Below are 25,942 nucleotides of genomic sequence, written 5' to 3'. Positions count from 1 at the left end.
AGAGGGAAATTCTCCCAAGCAGGAGAAGGGGAAGGAAGGAAATTCCAGTTACTGGGTAATAGGTGTGCTCAGAGGTTTCCAGTACACCAGGTGAAAACAGAGCCAAAGCATTAGGCCAGCAACCAGCTGGATGGAGCTACACACCCTCTGGGTGTAGAGTAGGTGGACTTTTTGAAGGTACTATTTGATAGCAAATAACATTAAAGAACATTGTTTTGCTCCTGGAATCAGAAACCCTGGGTTTTCAGGTAATCTTGTGGTCATAACAACCAAACTTTCTGTCTCCCATAAAGAATTTGAGCTCCTTTTTTGCTATATAAGTGTACACAAACCAGTTTTCAATACTATGGCTTATAAGTCTGTCAAGTGGCTCTTTGCTGCTACGAGGCAAAGAGAGGCACAGACCCTGCAATGTCTTCACTGGGTTGCTCATTGATTTATTGCATTCTTATCATTTCCCCTGGCTGTTGTCTCCTCTCTAAGCCTTATTTACAGCAGCATTTTCAGCCTCCCCTTTCAGACAGCCAGCTGTGCAAGGGAGTAGAGCAGCATGTAATATCTAGGTGAGGCAAAGCAATGAAGAAACACTTTAATATGTTCTCCATGATGCTCCTGAGACATCAGCAGTGCAGCTGGGAGTGAGCCAGGGGGTGAAACGCACCCCTGAAGAAAGCAGCTGTGTTTGTAATTCCCATGGCACACACCCACAGGGAGCAGCTCTGGTGCCCTTGTGTGGCAGGAGGGGAAGGGAACTGGCTCCTATGTTTGATGGAGAGTCAAGAAGCTGCCTCAGAGCTTCCTCGGCTAATGAGGATGTGAAAAATATTCTCACATCTCCCTGGGAAAAACTGCTGAGCAGCTCCAGGTCCAGTCTGGATGGGCATGGGGGCAGTCAGGGGTTCCTGTTGTAGGATTAGTGACATATGGAGCAAGGTGCCCCTTTAGGAGCAACTCTGGGCTGCTGCACAGAGTCATACAAACATCAAGGGTGGAAAACCCCTCCAAAATCAATCATTAACCCAGCAGCACTGTGCTCACCACTAAACTATGTCCCCAAGTACCACGCCTACACATTTTTTGAAAAAGGATGGCGACATCAGCTCTGGGCAGCAAGTCTGAATCCCTGACCATCCTTTCAGAGAAGAACAAATTTTTCTTGATATCAAATCTAAGCCAATATTAGGATCTCCAGTGTAGGACACATCTTTAGTTCTAAATTAAGCCACTCGTGGGGACACTGCTGGGTCACAAAGGTGATCACATGTAATGGCAATCTCCCAGAATGGTCCCTGGCCTGGCTTTGGGGTATTGCTTCCCTCACCCTCCCCAGGGGTGGCTCCAGGTGGGAATGTCCCAGGGCTGCTCCCAGCACACATCTGTGTGATGCTGTTTGCTTAAAGGCCAAGGGGTTTTACCAGCAGGGACATGTGCTGGAGCCAAGGTCTCTGTGCCCAGGGCTGGGGGGCTCTGGCAGCAGGATGAGGGGTCTGAGGTGGCCTAAGGAGACCAGGAAAGAGGTTGGAGGGAGGGGATGTGTGAGGAAAGAAGGGGCTGTGGCACCGATTGGAAACGCTCTGGAGCACAGAACAGGGAACTGGGAGCTCTGGGGAGGAGGAAGGAGGGAAACAAGTTTTGAGCCCATGTGGGAGTGGAGGCCACTGGGATACAAAGGGCTTCCCCCACAGAGAAGGGACAGGAGCCAAAGCCTTGAGCAGGGCAGGGAATGGGTCCTGGCATGTCCCTGCCACAGAGCCTGTTTGGATACAGGGCTTTGCCGTGCGGGGGGCAGCACAGGTGCCTCATCCTTCCAGGGCATCCCATGGCTCCCAAAGCCATCCTGGGGCTGTCTCAGCCCCTGTGCACTCAGCTGCAGCTGGGACATGTCTCTGAATGGCCTGGGTGATGCACAGGCCTGGGAGAAGCTGCAGCAGGGCTGGGCAGGGATGGGATGGGATGGGATGGGATGGGATGGGATGGGATGGGATGGGATGGGATGGGATGGGATGGGATGGGATGGGATGGGATGGGCTCACTGCCAGCACGGAGCTGTGGACAGGGATGTGAGTTCCTAGCAGCTCCTTCACTCCTGCCCTCACCCGAGCTGTCCTGGCCCTGCTGCACCCTGCCAAAAGCAAATCTTGTGGCAAACAGAAATGTAACAGCCAGGAGGGCCTGGCCATGACAGGAACCACCAGACTTCATGCAGTAGACTGACTGTAATTTCAGTCAGTGCCATTCTATGGAGCTTATCCCAGTTCCCAGGTCTGAAACATATTTTTGGAGGCTTTGTTCAGCTCTCAGTGTCTGGCAGCTGGTGAAGGCAGCCTGTGCTTTACCCCAGCTCACCATCTCACCATGTTTGAACAATAAAACCTCCCACCTATGGAACCCAGGGATGGGGGATGTTCTATTTAAGGGATCTGTGTCTATTCTGCTGAGTTATGCCCCAGCACACTCATTTATTTTGACAGATTCTGGTTTCCTCTGCAGCATCCTCAGCAATGCTTTGTACCTGAGCCATGGCAGTTCAGATTGGGTGTCTGGAGCCCTGCCGGCCCCGCCTGCGTGTCCTGCTCAGCTCTGTCTCTGCTGCCCTCTCGTGATGCTTCTGCATGTGCTGGGCTTGGGGAAAGACCTTGCCTTTGAGAGACCTCAACACCAGCACCATTGCTAAAAGTTCTTCCTATTTCCAACATCATTTATATATTCTGAATTTTACAGAACTTCACAATCCTTCCTTGTGTTTGTGTGTTCTCCCCTCATTACACAAAGGAGATCCTCTAAAGGGCTCATCCTGAATCACCACTTGCAGAAGTTGTGTACCAGCTGCTCCTTAATCCAGATAGTGCCTTGGCTTTTAATTTTCTTTTTCCCCAGTAGAATTTTTTGGGAGGTTTTCGGGGTTTTTTTTTGGTTGTGTTCTTTTTTTTGTTTGGTTGGTTTTTTGGGGTGGGGTTTTGGGGTTTTTTTTGGTTTGGTTTGGTTTTTTGGGGTTTTTTTGGGGGGGTTATTTTTGGGGGGTTTGGTGAGTGTTTGTGTTTGTTTGTTTTTGTTTGTTTGGGGTTTTTTTTAGGCAAACAGATCTCTTTGTTCACCATGGGCTGCAGCAGCCCCCTGCTCTCCTTGCAGTGCTGCATTCAGCTTTGCCACCCCTCCTGTGCAATCACTGCCTGTGCCACCATTTTCCTCCATCCCTGGCTCACACCTGCCTGCTGTGGGGCACCACAAAACCTCTGAGTCCTGGTTTTATCCAGACCTGAGGAAATAACTGCTTGTTCCCAAGAAAACACCTGCTCTCTGGGACACTGCTCAGTGAACAGCTGGGTGAGGCCCACCAGCTCTGTCACCATGTGGTGTGGAATCAATTGGAATTGAATGCCAGGCAAGTGTAAGAGATTGGCCAGGGAGGTGGTGAGATTCCAGGCTTGGGGATTTTAAGAGCTGGGCTGGACACAGCTCTGAGCAACCTGGCAGAGGTTTGGAGCTGTTCTGCAGAGTGGATGGTTGGGCTGGAGAGCTGGAGGGCAAAGCTTGGGCTGCACAGACACAACCTGGTGTGTTTGGGGATGAATTTCGTGGGGAAGCCCTGATACATGGCAGACATGAGTCTGGCATGGCTGGGAGAAGGGGTTCCATGGGCCTTTCCCCAGGCAGCCTCTTCCCAGAGCCTGGGCCGGGGAAATGCCAGGAGGCCTCACTCAGCCTTTGCTCAGGATGCCCAAATTAAGGCAGCTGAATCCCAGCCCCAGGGGCTGTCTGATAACACAGCCCAGCTGAAATTACCATCCCCTGGAAATCCTGCCCTCTGCGTTTCCTGCAAGGAGCCCCGAGGAGCAGCTCCTGAGCCAGATTGCTTCACTCCTGGCTCCCTCTCTTTTCCCAGATTTCTTCACTCCTGAGGCAGCTGCCCCAGCCTGAGCTGCCCTTGCTGTGCAGCTCCCACAGATCATCCCTGTCTCCCCAAAACCCCACACCTGCACTGCCCTGGAACTGGGACAATCCTGTGTTTTGTGCATAGAACCACCCAGAACCCCCTGCCCAACACAGGAATAAATGGTGGAACTGGGTGAGAAGGGAACCACTGGTCATTTCTAGTTCAACCACCCCTCCATCAACCCTTTTTCTCAGCATGTCCAGGGTTTTAGGGATCTCCCAGGTTTCTCCCAGTGTTGGGCTCATGTGCTGCCCCATGTCCCCAACTAGAGCCATATCATCCACCCCAGGCTGATGGATCTCTCCCAGTGCCTCAGTCCAGGCCATGCCATGGCTCCCACCCCACTGTCCTTCCTGCTTGGACAGATTTATTTCCCTAGGATGGCCAGAAAATCTTAATTTTAAAATCTACATTGTAAAAATCACTCTGAAAATCAGAATTTAGCAGTTTATTCTTAGTGTTACCGAGGCAGAACAGTGCAGGGGAGCTTTGCTCTCTGTTTGAGAGCTCAGCTACTCTGTTTGAACTCCTGACAGCTGACACCAAATTACAACATGAAAATACAGGTCATGCAGCAGTGCCAGGCAGGTCAGCACAGCCCAAACCCAGCCAGGAGGGTAACTCTAATTCCTGCAGCTGGTGGAAACCACAGTCTCTAATCACAGTCACCACCAAATCAGCAGGAAAAACTGCCCAGCTCTTGCTGCTGGGCTTTCATCAACACCTCTGGTGGCCACTGCTGGCCTGTGGCACCCAGCAGAGTCACAGTGTCCCTGGGAGGGCTGCAGGAGCCACCAGCCCATGTGCAGGAGCCCAGAGATGATGTGCAGGAGCCCAGAGATGATGTGCAGGAGCCCCCAGCCAGTGTACAGGGCCAGGGCAGCTGTGCCCAGGAGGAGCTGGCTCTGCAGGCAGCATTGGGATGGCTCCAGGCTCGCTGTGGCACAGCAGCTGTGCCTGGTGCCCTGGAGCTGCAGGGGAGATGGTTCCTGCAGGAGCTGGGTGCTCTCTGAGATGGTTCCTGCAGGAGCTCAGTGCTCTCTGAGATGGTTCCTGCAGAATTTGGGTGCTCTCTGAGATGGTTCCTGCAGAATTTGGGTGCTCTCTGAGATGGTTCCTGCAGGAGCTCAGTGCTCTCTGAGATGGTTCCTGCAGGAGCTCAGTGCTGAGATAGTTCCTGCAGAATTTGGGTGCTCTCTGAGATGGTTCCTGCAGGAGCTCAGTCCTCTCTGAGATGGTTCTGCAGGAGCTGAGTGTTCTGCAGTAGCTCAGTCCTCTCTGAGATGGTTCTGCAGGAGCTGGGTGTTCTCTGAGATGGTTCTTGCAGGAGCTCAGTGCTCTCTGAGATGGTTCTGCAGGAGCTTGGTGCTCTCTGAGATGGTTCCTGCAGGAGCTGGGTGCTCTCTGAGATGGTTCCTGCAGGAGCTGGGTGTTCTGCAGTAGCTCAGTGCTCTCTGAGATGGTTCTGCAGGAGCTGGGTGTTCTCTGAGATGGTTCTTGCAGTAGCTCAGTCCTCTCTGAGATGGTTCTGCAGGAGCTTGGTGCTCTCTGAGATGGTTCCTGCAGGAGCTTGGTGCTCTCTGAGATGGTTCCTGCAGGAGCTGGGTGCTCTCTGAGATGGTTCCTGCAGGAGCTGGGTGCTCTCTGAGATGGTTCCTGCAGGAGCTGGGTGTTCTGCAGTAGCTCAGTGCTCTCTGAGATGGTTCCTGCAGTACCTGGATGCTCTCTGGAGCAGTTCTGTGCCAGCCCAGCAGCTCTCTGAGGTGACGCTGCTGCTGCCCAGGGCAGTTTCTCAGCAGGGCTCTGCCCCCCAGGCGGCCTCTCCTGCTCAGGAGCCTCAATTAACACCTGGATGAGGATGATGCCAGCACAGAGGAGCAGCCACCGCTTGACTGGATCTTTCTTTTCACGTGGCAAGTATTTCCTCACGTGGGCTGGGTACAGCACCTTCCTGGCTTTCCTGCGCTTTGTGGAGATGCCTGAAGGTCTCCTGACAGCCTGGGCAGCAAAGACTGGCCCAGACAGATTTTCTGAATTGTTTTTCAGCAGATCTGTGCTGGAGAAAATGTTTTCTCTGGTGTAAGGCAGCATGTCCTTAGCAGTCTGCAGGTGTAGATCTGAGAGCTGGGAGAACTCTGTGGAAATAACTCAAAGAGTTTCTAAATGCAAAAACCAGATTGCTGAAATAATATTAAGAAATATTAATAATACCACCAGAGTTTTTAATCACTCTCATTAAAGCAAAAAATGCAGAGCCCCAGAGCTGAACTCTTGGAGTGATTTATGCATCTTTCTAGGGAGCTCCTGTTTGACTCTCCCCTGCTCTACCTGTGCTATAAATACTCACTTTGATGAGTGAAGTGTGATGGGAGGAGCTCAGCGGGCTCGGAAATCGCTCAGGAATGTGCGTACCCCAGCAGCCCCTATCAGCCCAGCATCTGCCCAGGGGCACTCTGCTCACAGCACTCTGAGGGCACATCCAAGTTTTCTCCTCCTCTATTACCACAGTCTACCACAAGGCTTTGCCTCGAGACGTTTCAGTGCTTTTGGGAGTGTGTCCTTCATTGAAATTCATGTATTTGCTGTAAAGAACAGAATCTGAGGGTGGCTGTGCTGTCCCTGCCTTCCCACCCCATCCAGCAGCAACCCCAGCCTTGAGCTGCAGGGATGGAGAGGGGAGACTGCAGCTTCTGTCCTGACCCTGTGCAATCTCAGCACTCTGCCCCAGAAAAATGAGCAACCTCAGCACTTGCTCTGGCAAGCTCCAGCTCAGATATGCCCAGAAAAGGAAAAAACCAGCACTCACGTTCAGATTCTTTGTGCCTTGTAATGACTAAACAGAGCCTGAAAGGGCTGAGTGCCTGCAAACCTGCTGGAAAGGGCAAAAGATCTCTCGGGTCTTTGTCATGAGTTCGGAAGATTCAGCTGCAAACTTCCTGTGTCCTGGTCATTGTGGGCCACCTTGAGAGGAGGGAATGAAAGATTTCTGTAAAAAGACCCTGGGCAATCATCTCTGGATGGCTACTGCAAAATCAAACAACAGAATCATAAAATCCTGGAATGGTTTGGGTTGGAATGGGCCCTAAAGATCTGGTTCCAACCTCACTGCTGTGGGCAGAGACACCTTCCACCAGATCAGATAAATAGAGCTTGATCATTCCCAGGTCTTTTAGGCAGCCTTAAGCCATCACAGAGCAGCAAAGGGCAAAAATTCCAATTTTAAAACTATCTTTTGACAATTTAACAACTTTGACATCTCCTCTTGCCCTTTGGGCTCCCTAACATTTCTTGCTTTCTGCTTCTGGGAAGACCAAAATGATGCTGGCTTTGGGTCACAAGGCACAAACCCTGTGCTCCCTGTAAATCACCCCTGTGTCACCTGCAGCAGAACTCTCACTCTTCAGGCTTATTTCATGGAAACTCAGGCCAAAATAAAATAACTGACACTGTGACTGCAGTACATGGGACCCCTTTTGTAGGAATGTGCCACCCAGGACATTAATTCCGTGTGGCAGCACTGCTGGTGGCTTTTGCCATCGCCCCCAATCCCCATCCAGTCCTGGAGCTGGAGCCTGGGGCTCCCCTCAAGGCAATTGCTGTAAAATCCTTCCTCAGGGCTCTGCCTGGTGCTGCCCAGGTGAGTGCTCAAACCTGAGGCACAGCCAGGGCTCACAGACAGCACTTTAGTGGTTTTTTGTAATCTTTTTCTCCCTCTCCTCTACAAGGCAAAGTCCAGAGGGCTGGGAGAAAACAACTGCTGCTTCCAAAATCCCCCACTCATGGCAAGGCAGCTCCTAAGATGTAAAGAATTGGCCCAGGCAGCCTCAGGGGTCACAGTCTGCTTGGAGTGGGGTGCAGTGGCTCATCCCATCCCTCAGCCCTGGTGACAAGCACTGCCCTCAGTGACCATGGCACTGCCCACCCCTGTCTGGACAGGTGAAGCATTGCCAGGCAGCACCAGGGCACATTAAAAGTGGTTTAAAAGAAGCTCACAATGAAGGAATAACTCATGTGCATTGCTGCTGCTGTGCCTGTGGTGTCTGAGCCCTCAGACCCAGCCTGGGCCCTGCACTGAGTGACTCAGGCTGGGGATTGGTCACATCCTCCCACCATGGGGCTTCAGGCCAGGAGAAAGTGCCACAGGCACTGCCCCAAATATCACCTGGGCGTTGGGTGGATGTTAAAGATGAAACCCAAAGATTTGCTCTTACACTCATCTCTCTTTATTTCAATCAGGATCATATCCAAGGAGGAAGACAGATCAAATCAGCTTGTTCCAGCTGTCCCATCCCCTGGGCTGTGTCACCCTGGTGCAGTCACCAGACAGCTCCTGCAGCACCCAGGTTTGGTTTGGTTTGGCACCAGTGGCATCACTGCTGATCATCACGTAGAGGTTTCCAGTGAAGTTCCACCCCTCTCTCCCTAATCCATCTCCCAGCATTGCCCAACTCCCAGCTGGAGGGAGGCAAGTACAGACCCAGCCTCAGAGGCAGCCCCAGGAAGAGGGGGGTGACCTGCAGGGACAAATCCTGTTCCTATTTCCACCCCCTGTTACCCACTCCTGCCATGCCAGTGTAACACAGGGATGTATTTATAACTCCCAGCTGAGCTTGTCCATGCAGGTCACTGCATCCTCCTCAGGTGAGGAGATGAATCAGCCCTGCAGGCAGCAGATCTGCCCACCAGGAGCAAGGAGAAACAGAAACACCTGTTGAGCTGGATGGAAAGCTTTGAATTTCATCCACCCTTTCTCACCCAGAGACCTCAGTGCTTTTCACCAAAGACAAAAACAGAGCTGTGAGCTGTGGCTGCATTGGGAGCAGCACTCAGAGCTGGGAGTGCTGGGTGTTTGGCAGAAGGAAGCACCAAGGAGTGCTGGAAGTGACAGAGGCCACGCACAGATGGGGCTGAGGACGCCAGGTCACGTCAGGCCGGGGAGTTCTCCAGCGCTCAGCATCGTGTCCTGACCTCGAGGCTCCCAGGAATGCAGAGCTGTTTGTGCTGTCTGAGCTGCAGGATCTGCAGGGAGGGGCAGAAATGCTCATTCCATCATCCACAACAGCTGGAGGTCACCCAAGGCACTTCTTCACTTGGACAGAGCAGCAACAACCTTGAAGCCAAGGAGCAGCTTAGCCTGGAAGGAGAAGCTCAGAGGTGACTTTCCAAGGCACCCAGGGAGGTGCAGGCCCTCAGAGAAGGCAGAGCAAGGCTCAGGGACTTTGATTCCACATGAAATCACCTCAGGAGGAGCTGGGCAGTTGGTTTGATGTGTGAGGAAAAGCACAGATACAAACACCAGGTGGTGCCAGCTGAGAGGGCACAAACCCCTGCAGCCCAGCCTTGGAGAGCCTGGCAGCTGGACGTGGCTGGGTGGGAGTGCAACACAGGAGTCCCTGGTTTCAGCCTGGAAACCATGAGTTCTGGGAATGTCTTTTTGAAGGATTTGGATTTTTTTTTAACTTTTTTTTTTTTTTCCACTCAGAACAGGGAAGATACCACATGGGTCTGGTTTGAGGGAGAGCTTTTGGACAGTGAGGAACATTCGATAGGAGCAAGGTACAGGTGAAAACAAAAGGTTTGGCTGCAATTAATGCTTTACATTCTTTCACATATCTCTTGCTGGCCACAAAAATGTCCACTCACCTCAGGGGAGGTTTTCCAGGTGATCTTTTCCCAGGCCTGGGTTCCTGGACAGGCTTTTTGCAGCAGGCAGGGATGGGGAAATCCCAGGCAGACTTACTCAGGCTTCCTCGGGTTACCAAAATTAGAGCAGCTGAATTCCAGCCTGAGGGATCAACTGATAAGACATCACAGGAAGCACAAAACTCAAATTAGCATCCACGGGAGATCCTGGACTGTTTGTGTCCTGCAGGGAGCTGTGAGGGCTCTGCTGTGACCTCCAGAGCTGATGTCACATCCCACCCTGCCCAGGGAGGGACCATCAGCTCCACATCTGCAACTGGAGAGCACAAACTGAGCTGGGCAGGGCTGCTCCTCCTGCAGGCACATCTGGGGGTGGCTCCAAGCCCCCTGAGGCAGCTCTGCATAAAGACCCTGAAATAACACCTAATATACACCAATAAACTGAATTGATGAGGAGAAAGTGTCAAGGGGAAGCAAAGGACTTTCCAGATTAGCTCATGACATCATGAATCTGCACACTCAGGTTTCAGTGCTGGCTGCTTTCCCTCCCACCCATCCCACCTGGAACCAACCCATCTGAGCAGGGAATCACTGATCTCATCACCCTGGCAGCTCTCAGATGCAGCTGCCCGAAACTTTTCACCCAATGCAGATGTTTTAGGAGCTGAGCACATCTCTTACAGAGGAATGATGTTACACTGGTGCAGCTCAGGGCTGGGCAGGGGGGAGCTCCAGCTGGAGGGGAGACACAGAACAGGCAGAGTGGCAGCTCCTGAGAGCCCTGAGCAGAGCTCTGTCTCTGCCCAAACCACCCTCAGTGCTACTGTTAAAAATAAGTTAAAAACTGTTGTAAAATAGTTGATAGATCATTAAACCTGTAGTGTTAGTTTGGTTATTATATTGTAAAAGGGGTTAAAAGGGTAGTTGTAAGTGTTAGGAAAATGAGCTGCACTTCCACAGCTGCAGCAATTTCCCCAAAGTTTTACATAAACCTCCCTCTCCAGGGCCAGCTCCACACCCTGCCCAGGGAGGGCTGGGAGAACCGAGCACCGCTGTCTCCTTTCTGTCCGTGTTTTGCATGTTTGAAAGCTTTTATCGTGCTTCACCTGTGTCCTAGGGTGGCATTATGATGCTTGTATCCCCATCCATGTGTTCTGTCTATGCTGGATATCTGTTCTGTGCCTTCAAGACTGGCTCTGAAGAGTGAAAGTTTTGTTCTGGTTTCTTATCAGCCATTCCCTCATGGCTGGTGGGACACACAGACAGGGCAGTGCATGGTGCTGCTTTTGCTTTTTGCTTTGCTGTTGCTTTTTGCTTCTGCTCATTAGTTAGTTTAGCTAAGCAATCTGAATTTTCCCTGGACTGTTTCTCCTTTCCCTTTTTTGAAATCACTCAGACCTGCTCCAGACTGGGCCCTGGGAATACCGAGAGTTTGCACCTTGTGGCTGCAGCAGCTGCCCCAGCACAGGAGGGACTGAGAACAGAGCGACCACCCCCAAGAGAGACTTTCTGAATTTGTCATCTTTTTCAGAGCAGTGACAGAGTGGTGTCAGCTGGTATTGTTCATTCTGTGTGCTGGGGGATGCTGTGCCTGTTAAACAAACAGGTTCTGTGTGCTGGGGGTGCTGTGCCTGTTAAACAAACAGCTTCTTTCCTCTTCTCTCCAAGGAATCCTTCCCAAACCGTTTGGGGGGAGAAGCCATGTGGGTTTGCTTTCTGGAGGGGCCCTTTTGGAGGTTTTCTCCCAAGTTTGCCCTAGACCAGGACAACCTGGAACTTCTCCCCAACCTGCTCTCTGGTTCCCGGTAGGATGCTGGGGGGGCACAGCACCCAACTCTCCCTCCCTCCTGCCCAGAGGTGCCCAAATATGGTGCCACACTGCTGCAGCGTGGCCCGGCATTACTTCACCCCTTGCATATGCAGCACACCTATTTATACATTTGAATGGGATGTTTGCCGTTCTGGCCCGGGGTGTTATCCCTCCTGTGGAGGGTGAGTGCTGCGATGCCCCCAGGCTTGTTTTCCTTCCAGCCCTTCACCCTCCCCACCCTGGAACGTGCATTTGCTCACTCACACCCTCCTCTGCAGCAGCTTCTTTCAGACCTTTCCCCCAGTTTATGATTTCCATCCCAGGCCTGTCTCCTGCAGTGTTTGGGTGCCTCTCAGCTCCCCTTCCCCTCCAAATTCCATGGGCAGACAAACCATGTCTGTCTCTGTCTGACTCTGCTCTCCCACCATTTATGGAATATTTCATTTCCCCAGCTCTGGAAAACTCTTTCCAGTTCATCCCAGTAACTATTAACAGCAACTCTCTGAATATCCCCTGAGAAGAAGAAACCAAATTCTATGGTTACGTCTGTTTTTGAAAAACCTTGGATGTAATTCCTCCCATCTCTCCAGGATGCTCACAGGTAATGCATTCACTTCTGCATTTCCCTGTCCCTCCTCCTCCTTCCCAAGAAGAGGAGGTGCTTGTCCTCCTTGCACCTTTCTAGGGCTCACTCCAGGCCTGCAAGGTCTCAGAAGCCACTGCAGAAATTCCCTCTGCACCCTGGCAGGAGCTGCAGCCTGACCTGCCTGGGCTGTGCTTGCTCTTGTCTCCTCTGCTGCAGCCCTGCCATCCCTGGGACCAAAATCTGCTTTCCTGGTGGCACCTCACCTGTTCAGTGACAACCATGGGAGCTGGAAAAGCAACAAATCCCTTGCAGGGACTGGCAGCAGCTTTTCCTTGCCCTAACACAGGGACAAATCACTGCTGCACGTGGAGATGGGATCCCTCTGCACCCCTCTGTCTGCAAACACGGTCCAGGTGCCCTGGGCCAACATCAGAGATGCTCAGGGATGGGCAGAGGCCTCAGGAGAGAGGACAAGGTCCTGCAGGGTGGGCACACAGCCCTGGCAGCACCCAGGGAGCTCAGGGACAGGCAGGCCCAGCAGGGCTGGAGTGATGCTGTGGGACAGAGCTCTGCTCCTGGGCCATCACACCTTCCCAAGGGGAGGGAGATCCTGCAGGACTCAGCCTGGCAGCCAGGCTGGCCCCACCAGGTGCACCCACCTCTGGAGGCAGCCTCAGACAGGCTTTGATGAAGGGAGGCTGCTGGGGATTAGGTCCTTTTAAGGAATATTTCAATCCAAAGCTCTTTTTTTTTCCCTGAGGCAGCTGAAGTTCTCCAGAGCTCCTGCAGAACGTGCACCCACCCACCTTCCTGTGGCTGGGGCTGGGCCACATCCATGGAGAGGCACAGAGCACATCCATTCCCAGAGGAGTCCTGGTGTCGGTTTCTCGGCTGTTTTAATGACCTGGAAAGGCTCAGGGATGGCCTTGGGCAGCCCGCGCTCCAAAGGACGAGAAGAGACTTCAGATCTTTTCTCGGTCTCGGTGTTTATTAATTGTTTATCTAAAAGATTTTCTCTTGGCCCGACAGGTCTGCACAGCAGCCAGCCATGAGCACACTGAGAGCCCCCGGGGTGGTCACCTATCTTTATACTCAAAATTACATATACAATATTTACCTATTTTCCCCAATACCTTTTACCCTTATTAACCAGTGCACTTTTAGTAATAACCAATCCCAAAGTGCCAACATCACCACAGAAGATGGAGGCCAAGAAGAAGAAGAAGGACAGGACACGCCCCAATTCCTCCATCTTACTTCTTTAGACCCCCCTGTACAGAAATCCTAAACCCTGTGTTTCACACTCTAATTAACTTATCCCTTCACCATTTACCCCAGTGAAATCCTCCCATCCTCATACAGGTGTCGTCTCCCGTGCAGGATCAAAGTCCAGCCACCAGACACTTCTGGCAACATTCCAGGACTCCCGAGCCCCCCAAGGGTGGTCTCGGCCACTCTGCACATCAGTCCTGAGGTGCTGAGATCCCACATCCTGGGAACCCCAGCCCAGCTCCTGCCCGGGGAGATCAATCCATAACCACTGTATGAGATAAAACAAACCCTCCCAAACTCACACACCAGGGCACTTGGAGCTCCTGCCCACAGAACCCCTGTCCTGAACCAGCCCTGGGAAAGCTGCAGCCCAGAGTGGCCAGCGGGTCACAGTCTGAGCTCTCAAAACATGAATTATTTCCTATCCCCTCCTACCCCTCTCCCTCATCCCTGCTCTCCTGGGCAGTGACAGCCCCCTCCCCACTACAGAGCTGTTGGAATCACCCTGCACCTTCCCCAGGGCAAATGCAAAAGGCAACTTGGCCAAAGCCCAGTGTGGCTCTGGGGTGCAGAGTACCTGCAGTGTCCCAGGCAGCAGTGACAGCCACCCCAGGGCTGCTGAACTGGGATCAGACACAGGGTGTGCAGCAGGGAGGGAGCAGCCTGCCCCAAACCACTGCTCCAGCACCACACAGATGTGTCCTGACTCAGGGAGAGCTTCTGCCAGCTGGGGAAGCCTTTGGGACAACCTAGAGAGCCATTTGAGCTGGAATTTGAGTCCTGCATTTTATCTTCTGGCAGGAAAAGTCCTCTCCACAGCCTGGGGACTCCTGTGCTGTCTGACCAGAACCTGCAGAGCTGAGGGATGAGGGATGAGGAACCTGAGCCCCAGCTCTGTGCACTGAGAGGAATTTGCGAGACACAAAGGCTCCAGCAGGGCTTCAAGGTGCTCAGAGCACCCGGGGAAACTCAGGCTCAGGGAATGGCCAGGAACCCTGATTTAGAGGGGTGGAAACAAACTCTGAGGTGCTCAGCTCCACTTAAAGCCACCCTCCCCTTTTGCACAGGGTGATGGCTGGGGTGGGGGAACCCAGGGACTTCTGGCACAACCAAACTCCCTTTTACAAACAAAACATTGTTGAAACAATCAGAACCAACATCTGCCCCTCTCCCAGCTGGAGGAGGAGGGGAATCCTGGTCCCTGAGCTGTTTCTCATCCAGGATAAAAGCATCCCAAATGCCTTAGCAGCAAGCTCAGCTTACTGCTTAAGTTAAGCTCTCTGAGCTGTGGAACCCAGCTCCCACACGTTGGTTTTTGAGGACACATGGATTTAGGAGGTGGCTTGGATGGAGGAGCTGTGCAGCTCCCAGCTTGTGGCACTGCTGCACTGTGTAAGGTTGGGATTGGGTTTACCAGGGGTACATGGCTCCAGAAAGGAAGTTCTGGAGGAAATCCAAATTTCAGTCAAATGAAAGAAATGTATTTTCAATTCTTTTATTCAGGATAGTTTGGGTTTATTCCTGACAATAGCTCTGGAAGCTGGAATATGTGACAGAGTCTTTGGAGACCAACAATTACAGAGAGGTGAATCAAAACCCCAGTGCAAACATCCACAGGGGTTCTTGTCTGGGAATTCACAACAAGCTGTAGAAATCTTGTACAAAACCACAACCTGAGAAAACAATGCCATAAATACCTGCTCAGTTTTGCTCAAAACATGGCTGTGTGCTCTTCCCAAGCTGCTCCCAGGCCACAGCTCACCTGGGGCTCAATGGCAAAGCCTCTCCTTGGCCTCTCAGGACTGGGAACAAGCCCTGATCCCCACTCCATCAGCCCAAACTGTCTTTTCCAGTGTGTGTGTTGCTCAGTATCCATCCATTGCTGCTTTGGGCTTTCCAGACAATGCCTGCCCACAGAGTCCCCAGAGGCAAAAAGCAGAAGAGCTCTGAGGATGAGGTGTCACCAGCAGACCTGAAACAATCCAGAGTTATTTCTGCACCATCTGGCACAGGTGAGCAGCCTTTGAGGCGAGCCCAAACACACCTGCAGGGCAGAAATCTCACTGCAGGTGCCAAAGGTGAGCTCAGGGATGAGCTCAGAAGAGCAACAGCTCAGGAACAGGTCCAAGAAGTGTTCTGAGGATGTGGTCATGCAGGAGCTGGGGAGGGCAGCCTGCACATCTGGGGGCAGGAGCCACAAACTGTTCCAGGCCAGGGCTCCAGCCCTGCCCCTGCCCTGCACACCCCAGCCAGGACCAAGGGAAGCAAAGAGCTGTGAGCCTGGAGAGAGTGAGACACAGGAGGTGACAAATTCTGCAGGGGCAGTGGCCCAGGGATTGTTCCACCCTATTTATGTCCTGCAGCTTTTGATGCCACCTCAAAACTCCTTAATGACAAGAATCCCAAATGAGAATGAGGAATGAAGAGTCTTGCACTGACTGGGAGGTGGCTCCAGCTTCTTTGCCCTTCCTTTTCCACAGAACATCAGAAAAAATTGAAGCTCTGGAGGAGAACAGGGACCAGCTTGTCCAGGCTGCCACCCCTTTGCCTGGACCAGGGCTGAGGAAGGACACCTTGAGCCCAGCCTGGTGAGACAAACTCCTCATGAGCAGAGAGCTCTGCAAACTCCCAGAGCAGGGCTTGGTCTCCGCAGTAAATCCCTACAGGAGGTTGACTTTGGCCACAACCTGCTTGCAGCCCATGCTGGAGTACTGCTTGTCCCCTGTAGTGTAGTAACTGAGCTGATTTGCCAAATTTTCAATGTGTTTCTGGTCGGGATAGAGCCCCTCCCTCCTCATCTGCTCCAGGAAGCAGTTTATGACGTGAGCCTTCTCCAGGAGGATGAAGGGGATGATGTCTGCAGCCTTCCACAGAGGGTGCACCCTGGCCAGCACTGGCTGGATGATGCTCAGCAGCTCTTCAGCTCCCCTTTGCTGCTGCAGGAGCTCAGTGGATGCATTCTGGGTAATGAACTTTGTGATTTCATCACCTCCCAGATTGCTGATTAAAATGTAGATGGCATTGAGGAACTCGTTGGTTTGATTGGGTTCAAAGAATCGGCTGAGAGTGTCCAGCAGGACGGGGGACATGAGCTCCACCTCATCCAGAATAAACAGCGGGGTCTTTTCCTCTATTTCAGCTCTGGTAACCATGTCAGCAATCTTCTTGGACAGGTCTATTGCACAGGTGAGGGGAGCCACCCCGCTGGGGCAGTGGTGCATCACAAAGTACTGCAGCACAAAGTCATTGTCCATGACCGAGCGGAAGTGCTTGGCCAGCACCCAGCCAACGTGGCTCTTGCCAACCCCCGTGGGGCCGTTCAGAGAGATCACCAGAGGCTTGTTGTGGACATGGGTGGCCAGGTAGTCCTTCAGTAATTCCACAATGCTTTCCACAGCAACCTTCTGCCCAAACACTTCCCGGTGCATGGTTTTCTCCAAACCATCCACGTCGTATTTTTGGAGGTTATCATCCAGGTTCTCTATTGCATTGAGAATCTGGAAGAACATAATGGCAATGAGCAAGAGGAGGCAGCGCTTTGCCTTGCTCTTCTCCTCTGCTGGGAGGTATTTTTTTGTTTTATCTGGGTACAGAACCATCCTGGATTTCCTCCGGCTCTTTTTCCGCCTGCACTTTTTCACCGAGTAATGTTCCACAGACGTGTCAAAGGTGAAGTACTGGGAGCTCTCAAAGCCAGACTGATTAAAGAAGGCCATGGGAGGGTTGTACAGGGAAGTTCTGCTCAGGGACAGCTGCCTCTGGAGCAGCCTGGTGTGGACAAACTCTGCAGACTTTTCCCGAGGCAGCTCCAAGTGCAGCCGGCTTTTCTTCAGGCCCTGGTAGCGCCGGCGCAGGCGGACGAAGGCGCGCAGGGGAGAGGAAATGGAAGTGATTTTCTTGGGAGCAGCAGGGATCACAGCGTCTGGCACTTCCTCTGCGTCACTCTCAGAGCAAGAGGCCTCTTCTTTTGCATCACAGGGCATTTCCCCTTCCCTGTCACTATCTGTGATGGCAATGTCCCCTTCCCCATCGCTGTCCGTGACGGCAATGTCCCCTTCCCTGTCACTGCCACTGCCAGGAATGTCCCTTTCCCTGTCACTGCCACTGCCAGGAATGTCCCCTACCCCATCATTGCCACTGCCAGGAATGTCCCCTTCCCTGTCACTGCCACTTCCAGGAATGTCCTCTTCCCTGGCACTGCCACTGGCACTGCCAGGAATGTCCTCTTCCTTGTCACTGGCACTGCCAGGAATGTCCCCTACCCCATCACTGCCACTGCCAGGAATGTCCCCTTCCCTGTCACTGCCACTGCCAGGAATCTCCTCTTCCCTGTCACTGCCACTGCCAGGAATGTCCCTTTCCCTGTCACTGCCACTGCCAGGAATGTCCCCTTCCCTGTCACTGCCACTTCCAGGAATGTCCCCTACCCCATCACTGCCACTGCCAGGAATCTCCTCTTCCCTGTCACTGCCACTGCCAGGAATGTCCCCTTCCTTGTCACTGGCACTGCCAGGAATGTCCCCTACCCCATCACTGGCACTGCCCTGTGTCTCTCCTTCCACGCTGCCCTCAGTGAAGACAATTCCTTCAGTTGCAGCCTCCTCTTTTGTGCTGCTCTCAGCACAGGGCACCTCTCCTGCATCCTCCTCTGCTCCAGATGTGTCTCCTGTGGGATTGCTCTCCATGCAGGGCATCTCCAGATCCCTCAGGACACTTTTTTCATCCACCTCAGAGCAGGGCAGCTCTTCCTCCATCTCTTCTGGTTCTTACAGCCCAATCACATCATCTTCTTTCTAAAAAGAAAAGGAATTCTGTAAAATCAACTGTCCTAATATCAGGAAGGGACCAAAAACAGAGGAATTAGACAGATATCCCCCTTTCTAAAGGGTAGAAACCTGCAGCAATCAGCAATGGCAAGGTGGCAGAGACTTTCAGACCTAAGCTAACTTTCTGGAAGATGGGACAGTTGTGCAAAACTACAGATGGAATTCACAGAATTCACAGAATCACTGGGTTGGAAGAGACCTTCAGGATCATCGAGTCCAACCCAGCCCCAACCCCTCAACTCAACCCTGGCACCCAGTGCCACATCCAGGCTTTGTTAAACACACCCAGGGATGGGGACTCCACCACCTCCCTGGGCAGCCATTCCACAACTTTATCACTCTTTCAGTGAAAACCTTTTTCCTGATATCCAGCCTGTATTTCCCTTGGCACAGCTTGAGGCTGTGTGCTCTGGCTGTGTCAGTGCTGCTGCAGACAGAGCCCAGCCCCAGCTGAGCACAGGCACCTTTCAGGAGCTGTGCAGTGATGGGGGCAGCCCTGAGTCTCCTTTTCTCCAGGCTGAGCACCCCCAGCTCCCTCAGGGGTTCCTCAGTGTCAATTAATGCAAACTGATATTAAAACACAAACCCAACCCTGCCTCAGATGCAGAAGGGAAGGTCAGAGCTGGCTGGGGCCAAAGCCAAAGGCTCTGCTGTAAGAAGGACACAGGACAGCAGGACAGACTGACCCATGCTCTGAACCACAGCTGCCCACAGCTTTCCCTACACCTGCTAAACTCAAGGAAGACACAGAGCCCCAGCTCTGTGCCAGCACATGCACCCAGGCACGTACACACCCCGTGGGAGGTCACTGTCCACCCACAGACACCTCTGGGGCTGGGGGAGTCACTTGCTGTGGTTGCCATCGTGGCTGTGGGGGCACCTCCCAGGGAGGATTTTCCTGGCTGTGCTGATGGATGTGCCTGGCAGGGAGCTGAGATGAGAGCTGCCCTGCTGGGAGGGCTCAGAGGGGCTGCACAGAGCCAGTGGGGCTGTGCCTGAGCTGCCAGCAGCACCTGGCTGTGGGGACAGGGAGGAGGAGGAGGAGGAGGAGGAGGAGAAGGAGAAGGAGAAGGAGAAGGAGAAGGAGAAGGAGAAGGAGAAGGAGAAGGAGAAGGAGAAGGAGAAGGAGAAGGAGAAGGAGAAGGAGAAGGAGAAGGAGAAGCCCAGCCCTGCCACCCTCAGGGTCCTTCCATGCCCTGTGTGCCCACACACACCCCTGGACATGAAGGAGGGACCCAGGGGCTGCCACATGAGAGCCTGGAGCTGCCCAGGAGAGCTCAGGGATGGTTATCCTGGGATAACCACCTGAATGGACAAACCTCAGCTGGCAAACAAGAAGGAGAGACCAGAGGGATGTGACGAGAGGCACAGAGCCAGCAGGGAACCCCTGGGAGAGCACAGCTCTGCAGGGTTGGATGCAGCCCCATGTGCTGCCCTGGCCCTGCCTGGCACCAGGCTGGAGGTGGCAGAAGCTGTGCCATGGTGGGAGGGCACTTTTCTGACACCTCTGGGCTGCACAGTGCTGACACAAGGGACACTTTGCTGCTGTGGTGTGGGAGTGCCGGGGGGTAGGACAGCCAGGACAGACAGAGACAAGAGTTCTCTGCAGCCTGGGCTTGGAACTTGGGGTTCATTGCAAAGGGCCTGGGTGCAGGGCCCTGCTGGGAGCTGCCAAACACAGCTCAGAGCAGGACTGAGAGAAGAGAGGGGGAGAGAGGGTGAGAGGGTGGGAGAGCAAAAGGGTAAGAGAGCGCAGTTCCTGTTCTAATACAATAAATCTTCTTCTGTGTTGAATATTCTGATTCTCACTAACCAATCTAGTACAAGATACAAATCCTACAGCATTTACATACACCCTATAAGAATCATTACATTACCACACTGTGTTACATTTTAAACCCTAAAAACTCCTCTTTGGGCCCCTTCTGCCAAGCTGTAGGGTCTGCTCTGACCTGGGGCCTGTCTGCAAGCAGAGGGTGTTGTTCCATCAAAAGGGGATCACCTTCAGCTGGCCACACCATTGTTTTCCAGTTGTTCAGTAACTGAGGGATCTTAAAGCTGCTTTCATTTCAATCTCACTTATAGTTTCCATATTCTCAAAATCTTTTGCCAGACAATCACATTTTAAGGCTTTCCTGTTTCATCTTCCCCAACACTGTGGCACTGCCAGCCCTGAGCACACCCAGCACAGGCAGCGTGAGGAAATGCCACTTTCATCAGCCATCCTTAAAACATCAACACCGGGTCTTGCCAAAGGCACCGCGGCTCTGGAGGGAGCAGGGAGGTCGGGAAGTTTGTTATTAACTCCCTGCAGCTCAGCAGGAAGCACCAACCTGCACAAAGTCACGCTCTGGACCAGGTTTTGCTTCCCCTGCGCAAAGCGGCTCCGTCACCCCGAGCCCAAGGGCACGCGGGGGCTGTGGGGGAGCCACGGGCCCTGGAAATGCCCCCTCTGCCCCCTTGCTAAACCCCACACCCGTCCTGGCTGCTCTGAAATGCAAAGCTTCACTCCCATCCCTGCACAAGCTGATTTCAGGACCGAGTGAGGGCAGCCAGTGAGCTCAGCCATCGTCCTGGAGCTGCCAGTGCTGGCAGCAATTAACCCCGAGTGCTAATTGCTGACCCAGTTCCTGACCCTGTGCAGGGCTTGGTGTGCAAAGCCAAACCAGCCAGACAGGATCTGGCAAGGAGGCAGCACCAGGAAGAAGGGCTGGATGCCACCATCACTGCCATGCCACGCAAAGGATGGCACCGGGAGCTCTGGGCTGTCCCCACACCCCCCTGCAGTCACAGCCTTGCTCCTCTCCATCCTGCATCACCTTGCTCACACAGTGCCTGTCCCCAAAGGGACAGCTGTCCCCAAAGCCACTGGGAGCAGTCCCTGCAGCTCAGACCAGCCTGGGCTCAAGGGATCAAGGACACCAAGAGCTCAGCCAGGGATCAGAAAACCCTCCAGGCACTCACAAACATCTCCACAAGCACAGGGTGACATTTCTCAGCCCCAAGCCCTTGCAGGTGAAGAGAGGGTTGGTTAAATGCCAGGGCAGAGGCTATGGAAATGTACAGGAAAAGTTTTAGAGAACAGAAGGATCACAGAATCATGGAATAGTTATGGCTGGATGGAACCTTCAAAGCCCATCTCATTCCAAACCCCTGCCACGGGCAGGGACACCTCCCACCAGCCCAAGCTGCTCCAAGCCCCATGGGCAGCCACCCTGGGCACCCCTGCCAGGGCCTCACCACCCTCATTCTCAGAAACTTCCTTATCTCTAATCTAAAGCCACTCTCTTCTAGTTTAAAACCTCTTGTCCTGTCATAACAGGACCTGCTTAACATTTTCTCTTTTTCTTTGGCTCCCTTCAAGGCCTGGCAGGGAAACACAGGACACCCCAAGCACTCCCCATGGACACTGCCAGGTGCTGCTGCAGCTGAAACACAGAGTGATGTGGCTGCTCACTGCCCAGAGCTGCTCTCCCACTGCCATGCCCATGGAGAAAGCCCCAAGCCCTGTGGGGAATGGTGAGGGATGCTCATCAGCTGGGAAGTGTTCAAGATCCTCTTCCCACAAGCCCACCAGCACATCCATCCCACCAGTGTGGGATGCCCAACCCTCCAGACAAGCTGAGCAAGGCAGGGTGGAAGGACAAAACCCCATCCTGAGCAAGGAATCTGTCCAGTCATGAATATAATAACCCTGTTAATGCCATGACTCAGTCCCTAATACCTGCTGGTATTTTCACAGCACTGGAAGTTTCTAAGAGCACATTCAGGGTCGGGTCAGGGCTGGGCAGGAGGCTGTGCCAGCCAGCAATGGTGCAATTTGACAGCTTAATTTAATATCTGGTGAAAACAACAGGAAAGAGAAGGCAGGAATTCAGAGTGCAGCATCCCAGTGCTCGTGTAAACACCGCAGATCTCTGTCCTGAGCCTGGACACCGCAGGAAAACTTGCACTTGGAAGCTCTCCTGGGAAGCCTCCAGCTTTCCTGCTGTAGCTCTTGCAGTGTTTGCACTGCAGCAAGCACCACAACAGCGTTTCCACAACAGAGGAGCCTGTGTGGGCAGCTGGAGGCAGCCTGGGAGAGGGGAGCAGGATGGGGACAGCCCCGGCACAGCCCTGGGGGCAGGAGAGGCCAGCGGGAACCGCGGCCCGGGTTAAAGCATCCCCGGCTGGGCAGGCTGCACCAAACCCAGCCTCTGGGGATGAGCAAAGCTGCTGGGGAAAGGGAACAGCTGGGAAATTCTAAAGATTGATATCCCAGCAAAGGTGCTGGGGAAAGGGAACGGCCGGGAAATTCTAAAGATTGATATCCCAGCAAAGGTGCTGGGGAAAGGGAACGGCCGGGAAATTCTAAAGATTGATATCCCAGCAAAGGTGCTGGGGAAAGGGAACGGCCGGGAAATTCTAAAGATTGGTATCTCCCATCCCCAGCTGGAGCCAAACCCTCCATCCCAAAGGGAGCATCTCCGTGGGGAAGGCGGCACAAAGCAGCCCCGGGCTGTGGGAGCTGTAGATAAAGAGGTCAAAGGCTGGGAGGAGGATCCCGGAATGTCGGCAGAGGCCAGCACGGCCCCAGCATCCCGAACCGCAGCGGCCCCGGCTGCGAACAAGCCAAGCAGAGCGGTTCGAGTCACGGCCACCCTGCCGAGCACGGCACAGGGTGACAGCGGTGACAGCGGTGACAGCCAGCAGCTCCCCTCAGACAGCCTGTCCGCCACCAAACCCACCAGCCCAGCCCCAGGTGTTGCCAGGCCCCGAAGCCAAGTGCGAAGGGAAGGACAGCAAGCGCAGGGGAAGAGCCTGGAGCATCCCAAACCATCCCTGGAAGACCGAGGCGGCTTTTGGTGGAAAGCAGCGACTGGGGACGAGCAGAAAGCGGTGGCAGGGATGGAGCTGGAAGGAGCCCTGGGGTGCCTCGGTGGCCCCTGAGGGCTGGGGGCAGGACAGGGAGCGATGGCAGCGCAGTTACCCGCGGTGTCGGTCACGGGCTCTCCCCTCCGGCCTCCGACGGGCCGGCAGCTCCTGTGTGGCCGCTCTCATCCGTACAGAAAGCAGCCCGGAGAGGAAATGGTGAGGAGGAGTGGCCCTGGGCGGCACTTCCTTCTCGCCTGCTATGGGATGGCCGCTGCCGGCCGGTTCCGTGTCCCCCTCCCGGGCAGGCCCTCCCCGTCACGGCGGCACCGTGCGAGCGAGCACGGGCAGCGGGCTGAGCTCACCGCCCGGACAGCCCCGAGCCCGGCACAGCATCGCCACCCCCGGCTCTGTCTGTACTGAGTCACCATCAGGAACCCTCACCCCAAAGGTCACTGCGGTGACGCTGCCAGCCCGGTTAATTGGGGCTGACGCGGTGCCTGGGTGCTCACCCTGGCCGACAGCACAAACAGGGAGTCAGACTGCGGGGAAGGAGTGAATAAAAAATAATGAGTCTGGAAAAGCAGCAAGTCCAGAGTGGCTGGTTGGACCCTGGGCAGGTCCTGGCTCTGCTGCCCCGGCCCTGCCGCAGCTCTTGGCCCCAAGCAGCTCGGGGACATGGGGACAGCCGTGGGACCAGGGTCTGCTGTGGGCACAAAAAATCCCCGGGGAAAACCACTTCGTGCCTCCAGAGCAGGAAGCAGCAGGGTTTTCCTCTTTCCTCACCCAGCAGTGCAAAAGTTCATCACTGGGCTCCTCCTCACTTCATTCCCCTTTCTTCAATCCTGGTGAATGAACGCCCTGGCACGTCCCAGCTCTCACCTGCACTCGCACAACCTGGCCAAGGCTTTTTCCCACAAATCAAGCCTGTTTGGTAAAGCCAGAGAAGCCCATAGTGAGCTTTTGCTGGTATTTCAAGCTCCTGTTTTTTGATGGAACCTGTACCCTGCAAGCCCAGCTGCACAGGACCAAAAATAAGGGGGAAAATCCCCCAAACCTGAGGGGTTTTGGTGCATCACAGTGCAGATCCCACCCTGGCTGTGATGCTCCCTATTTCCCTCACTTCAGGGAAGGAGACTCTCTGAGCAAGTCTCCCCAGCTCCATGCCAGGCAGCTGCATGTGCCTCTGCTGTGGCCAGCAGGATTTGCCTAACAAATCCTTGCAAATGTGGGGATTTCTGTGGCAGGAAGGCACAGGGGCCCAGCTGGAGCTGACACTCGGCACCTGGGAGCTGCCCTCGGGGTCAGGAAGTTGTGCAGGGCTGACCTGAAGCAGAAATCCCATTAAGAGGGGCTTGGCAAGTGGTTTGGGAGCAGTCATGAAGGAAGATATTCTGGCTAATTCAGGTTTTTGAGAAGGAAGAGCTTCCCCCAGGCAGAGTGGTTGGTGACCATTAAACCCCCCCCCAAACACAGTGCTCCCCAAAGCTCTGACAGATGCAACATTAGAGAAGCAAGGAGCTGCCACTCCCCTCAAGGGCTGCCAGTGAACATCAACAGCCCAACAAAAACTCTTCTGCTCTAACTGGGAAGGAGTTTGAGCCATTTCAGCACTCCATGGGCTGCTGGGGATAATGGGGGGACAGAAAACCCTTGGAACAGAGCAGGAAACCCAGGGAGGGTGGAAGATGGTACAGCCTGCCCTGGAAAGGGGGATTCTAAACCCCTCCTGAGCTGGTGACAGAGGGTGACAAGATCCTGGTGACAGTGGGGACATGGCACTGACCTGCCTGGCATGCCATGGTGCTGGTGGGGCTGGATGGCACGTGGGGACGAGGATCTGGAGGGGCCACTGCCAGCCATGCAGTGACCACACAGGGGACAAGGTGATGCAGGGCTAGGGACACTGTCCTGGTGTTGCTGCCAACACCAAAATCACAGGTTGGGTCTGGAGTGGCCACCAAAAAATGCTGGGGAGCACCTGGGGAGGGCAGGGGCATCGATGGCACCAGGAGGTGTCTGTCCCATGTGGGGACAGGGAGGACAGGACAATGGAAAACCTGCTTATGTTCCCAGCCCAAACATCCCCTTGAGCTGCTCCTGGCCCTGGTGTGGGTGGGGGCTGTGTCCCCCCTCCCCACGGGGCTTTGGAGACCTCCAGCACCCCAAATTGGAGGAGACAAGCTGCTGTGTCCTGTGGGGAAGGGACACACTGGGGGGACATGCAGGCACAGAGGTAATGGGGGCGGGGGCGTTGTGGGGGGGGGGTGTTTTTCATGGGGTTTTTCATGGAGGGCACTGCCATGGGGTGGGGGCTGCAGGTGAGGGGTGTGTGGGCTGTGTACTTGGGGAAGCTGTGCCTTGGGGGCCACAGGGGGCACCAGGGCACTGCAGTGGGGGGCAGTGCACAGGGAGGCCATGTGGGAGAAAATTGGGGCCACTAGCCCTGTCCCTCAGGGATTTGGAGCCACTAGCCCTGTCCCCCTGGCCCCTGAGGGCCCCAGCCCTGTCCCCGGTGTCCCTGCAGTGCCGAGGCCTTGGAGCCACCAACCCTGTCCCTCAGGCCCTGGGGCCACCAGCCCTGTCCCTCAGGGATTTGGAGCCACCAGCCCTGTCCCTCAGGACCTTGGGGGCCACCTGCCCTGTCCCCCGGGGCCTTGGAGCCACCAGCCCTGTCCCTCAGGCCGTGGGGCCCCAAGCCCTGTCCCTCAGGGATTTGGAGCCACCAGCCCTGTCCCTCAGGCCCTGGGGCCCCAGCCCTGTCCCCTGGGGCCCCCTGCCCTGACCCTCAGGGATTTGGAGCACTAGCCCTGTCCCCCTGTCCTCTGGGGGCCCCAGCCCTGTCCCCGGTGTCCCTGCAGTGCCGAGGCCTTGGAGCCACCAGCCCTGTCCCTCAGGACCTTGGGGCCACTTGCCCTGTCCCTCAGGCCCTGGGGCCCCCTGCCCTGTCCCTCAGGGATTTGGAGCCACCAGCCCTGTCCCTCAGGCCCTGGGGCCCCCTGCCCTGTCCCCGGTGTCCC

At 54.4% G+C, this 25,942-nt stretch overlaps 1 protein-coding gene across 1 annotated transcript; it reads right to left on the bottom strand.

Annotated features, from left to right (window-relative positions):
* Window positions 1-14,726: 14,726 nt before the first annotated feature.
* TOR4A (torsin family 4 member A) lies at window positions 14,727-23,188 on the bottom strand. The gene is made up of 2 exons (XM_063174590.1): window positions 23,041-23,188; window positions 14,727-18,038 (listed from the first exon to the last, which is right to left on the bottom strand). Exon 2 carries the CDS (start codon window positions 17,997-17,999, stop codon window positions 15,906-15,908), a length of 2,094 nt encoding a protein of 697 aa, XP_063030660.1. The 5' UTR covers window positions 18,000-18,038; window positions 23,041-23,188; the 3' UTR covers window positions 14,727-15,905.
* Window positions 23,189-25,942: the final 2,754 nt, after the last annotated feature.

Source organism: Melospiza melodia, chromosome 22 (assembly GCF_035770615.1).
Source record: "Melospiza melodia melodia isolate bMelMel2 chromosome 22, bMelMel2.pri, whole genome shotgun sequence".
NCBI classification, from domain to species: Eukaryota; Metazoa; Chordata; class Aves; order Passeriformes; family Passerellidae; genus Melospiza; species Melospiza melodia.
This window is presented reverse-complemented; position numbering and strand designations above follow the sequence as displayed.

What these genes read in the sequence shown, in the direction of transcription:
- TOR4A (XM_063174590.1), bottom strand. Translation starts at nt 17,999, where the DNA reads ATGGAGGAAGAGCTGCCCTGCTCTGAGGTGGATGAAAAAAGTGTCCTG.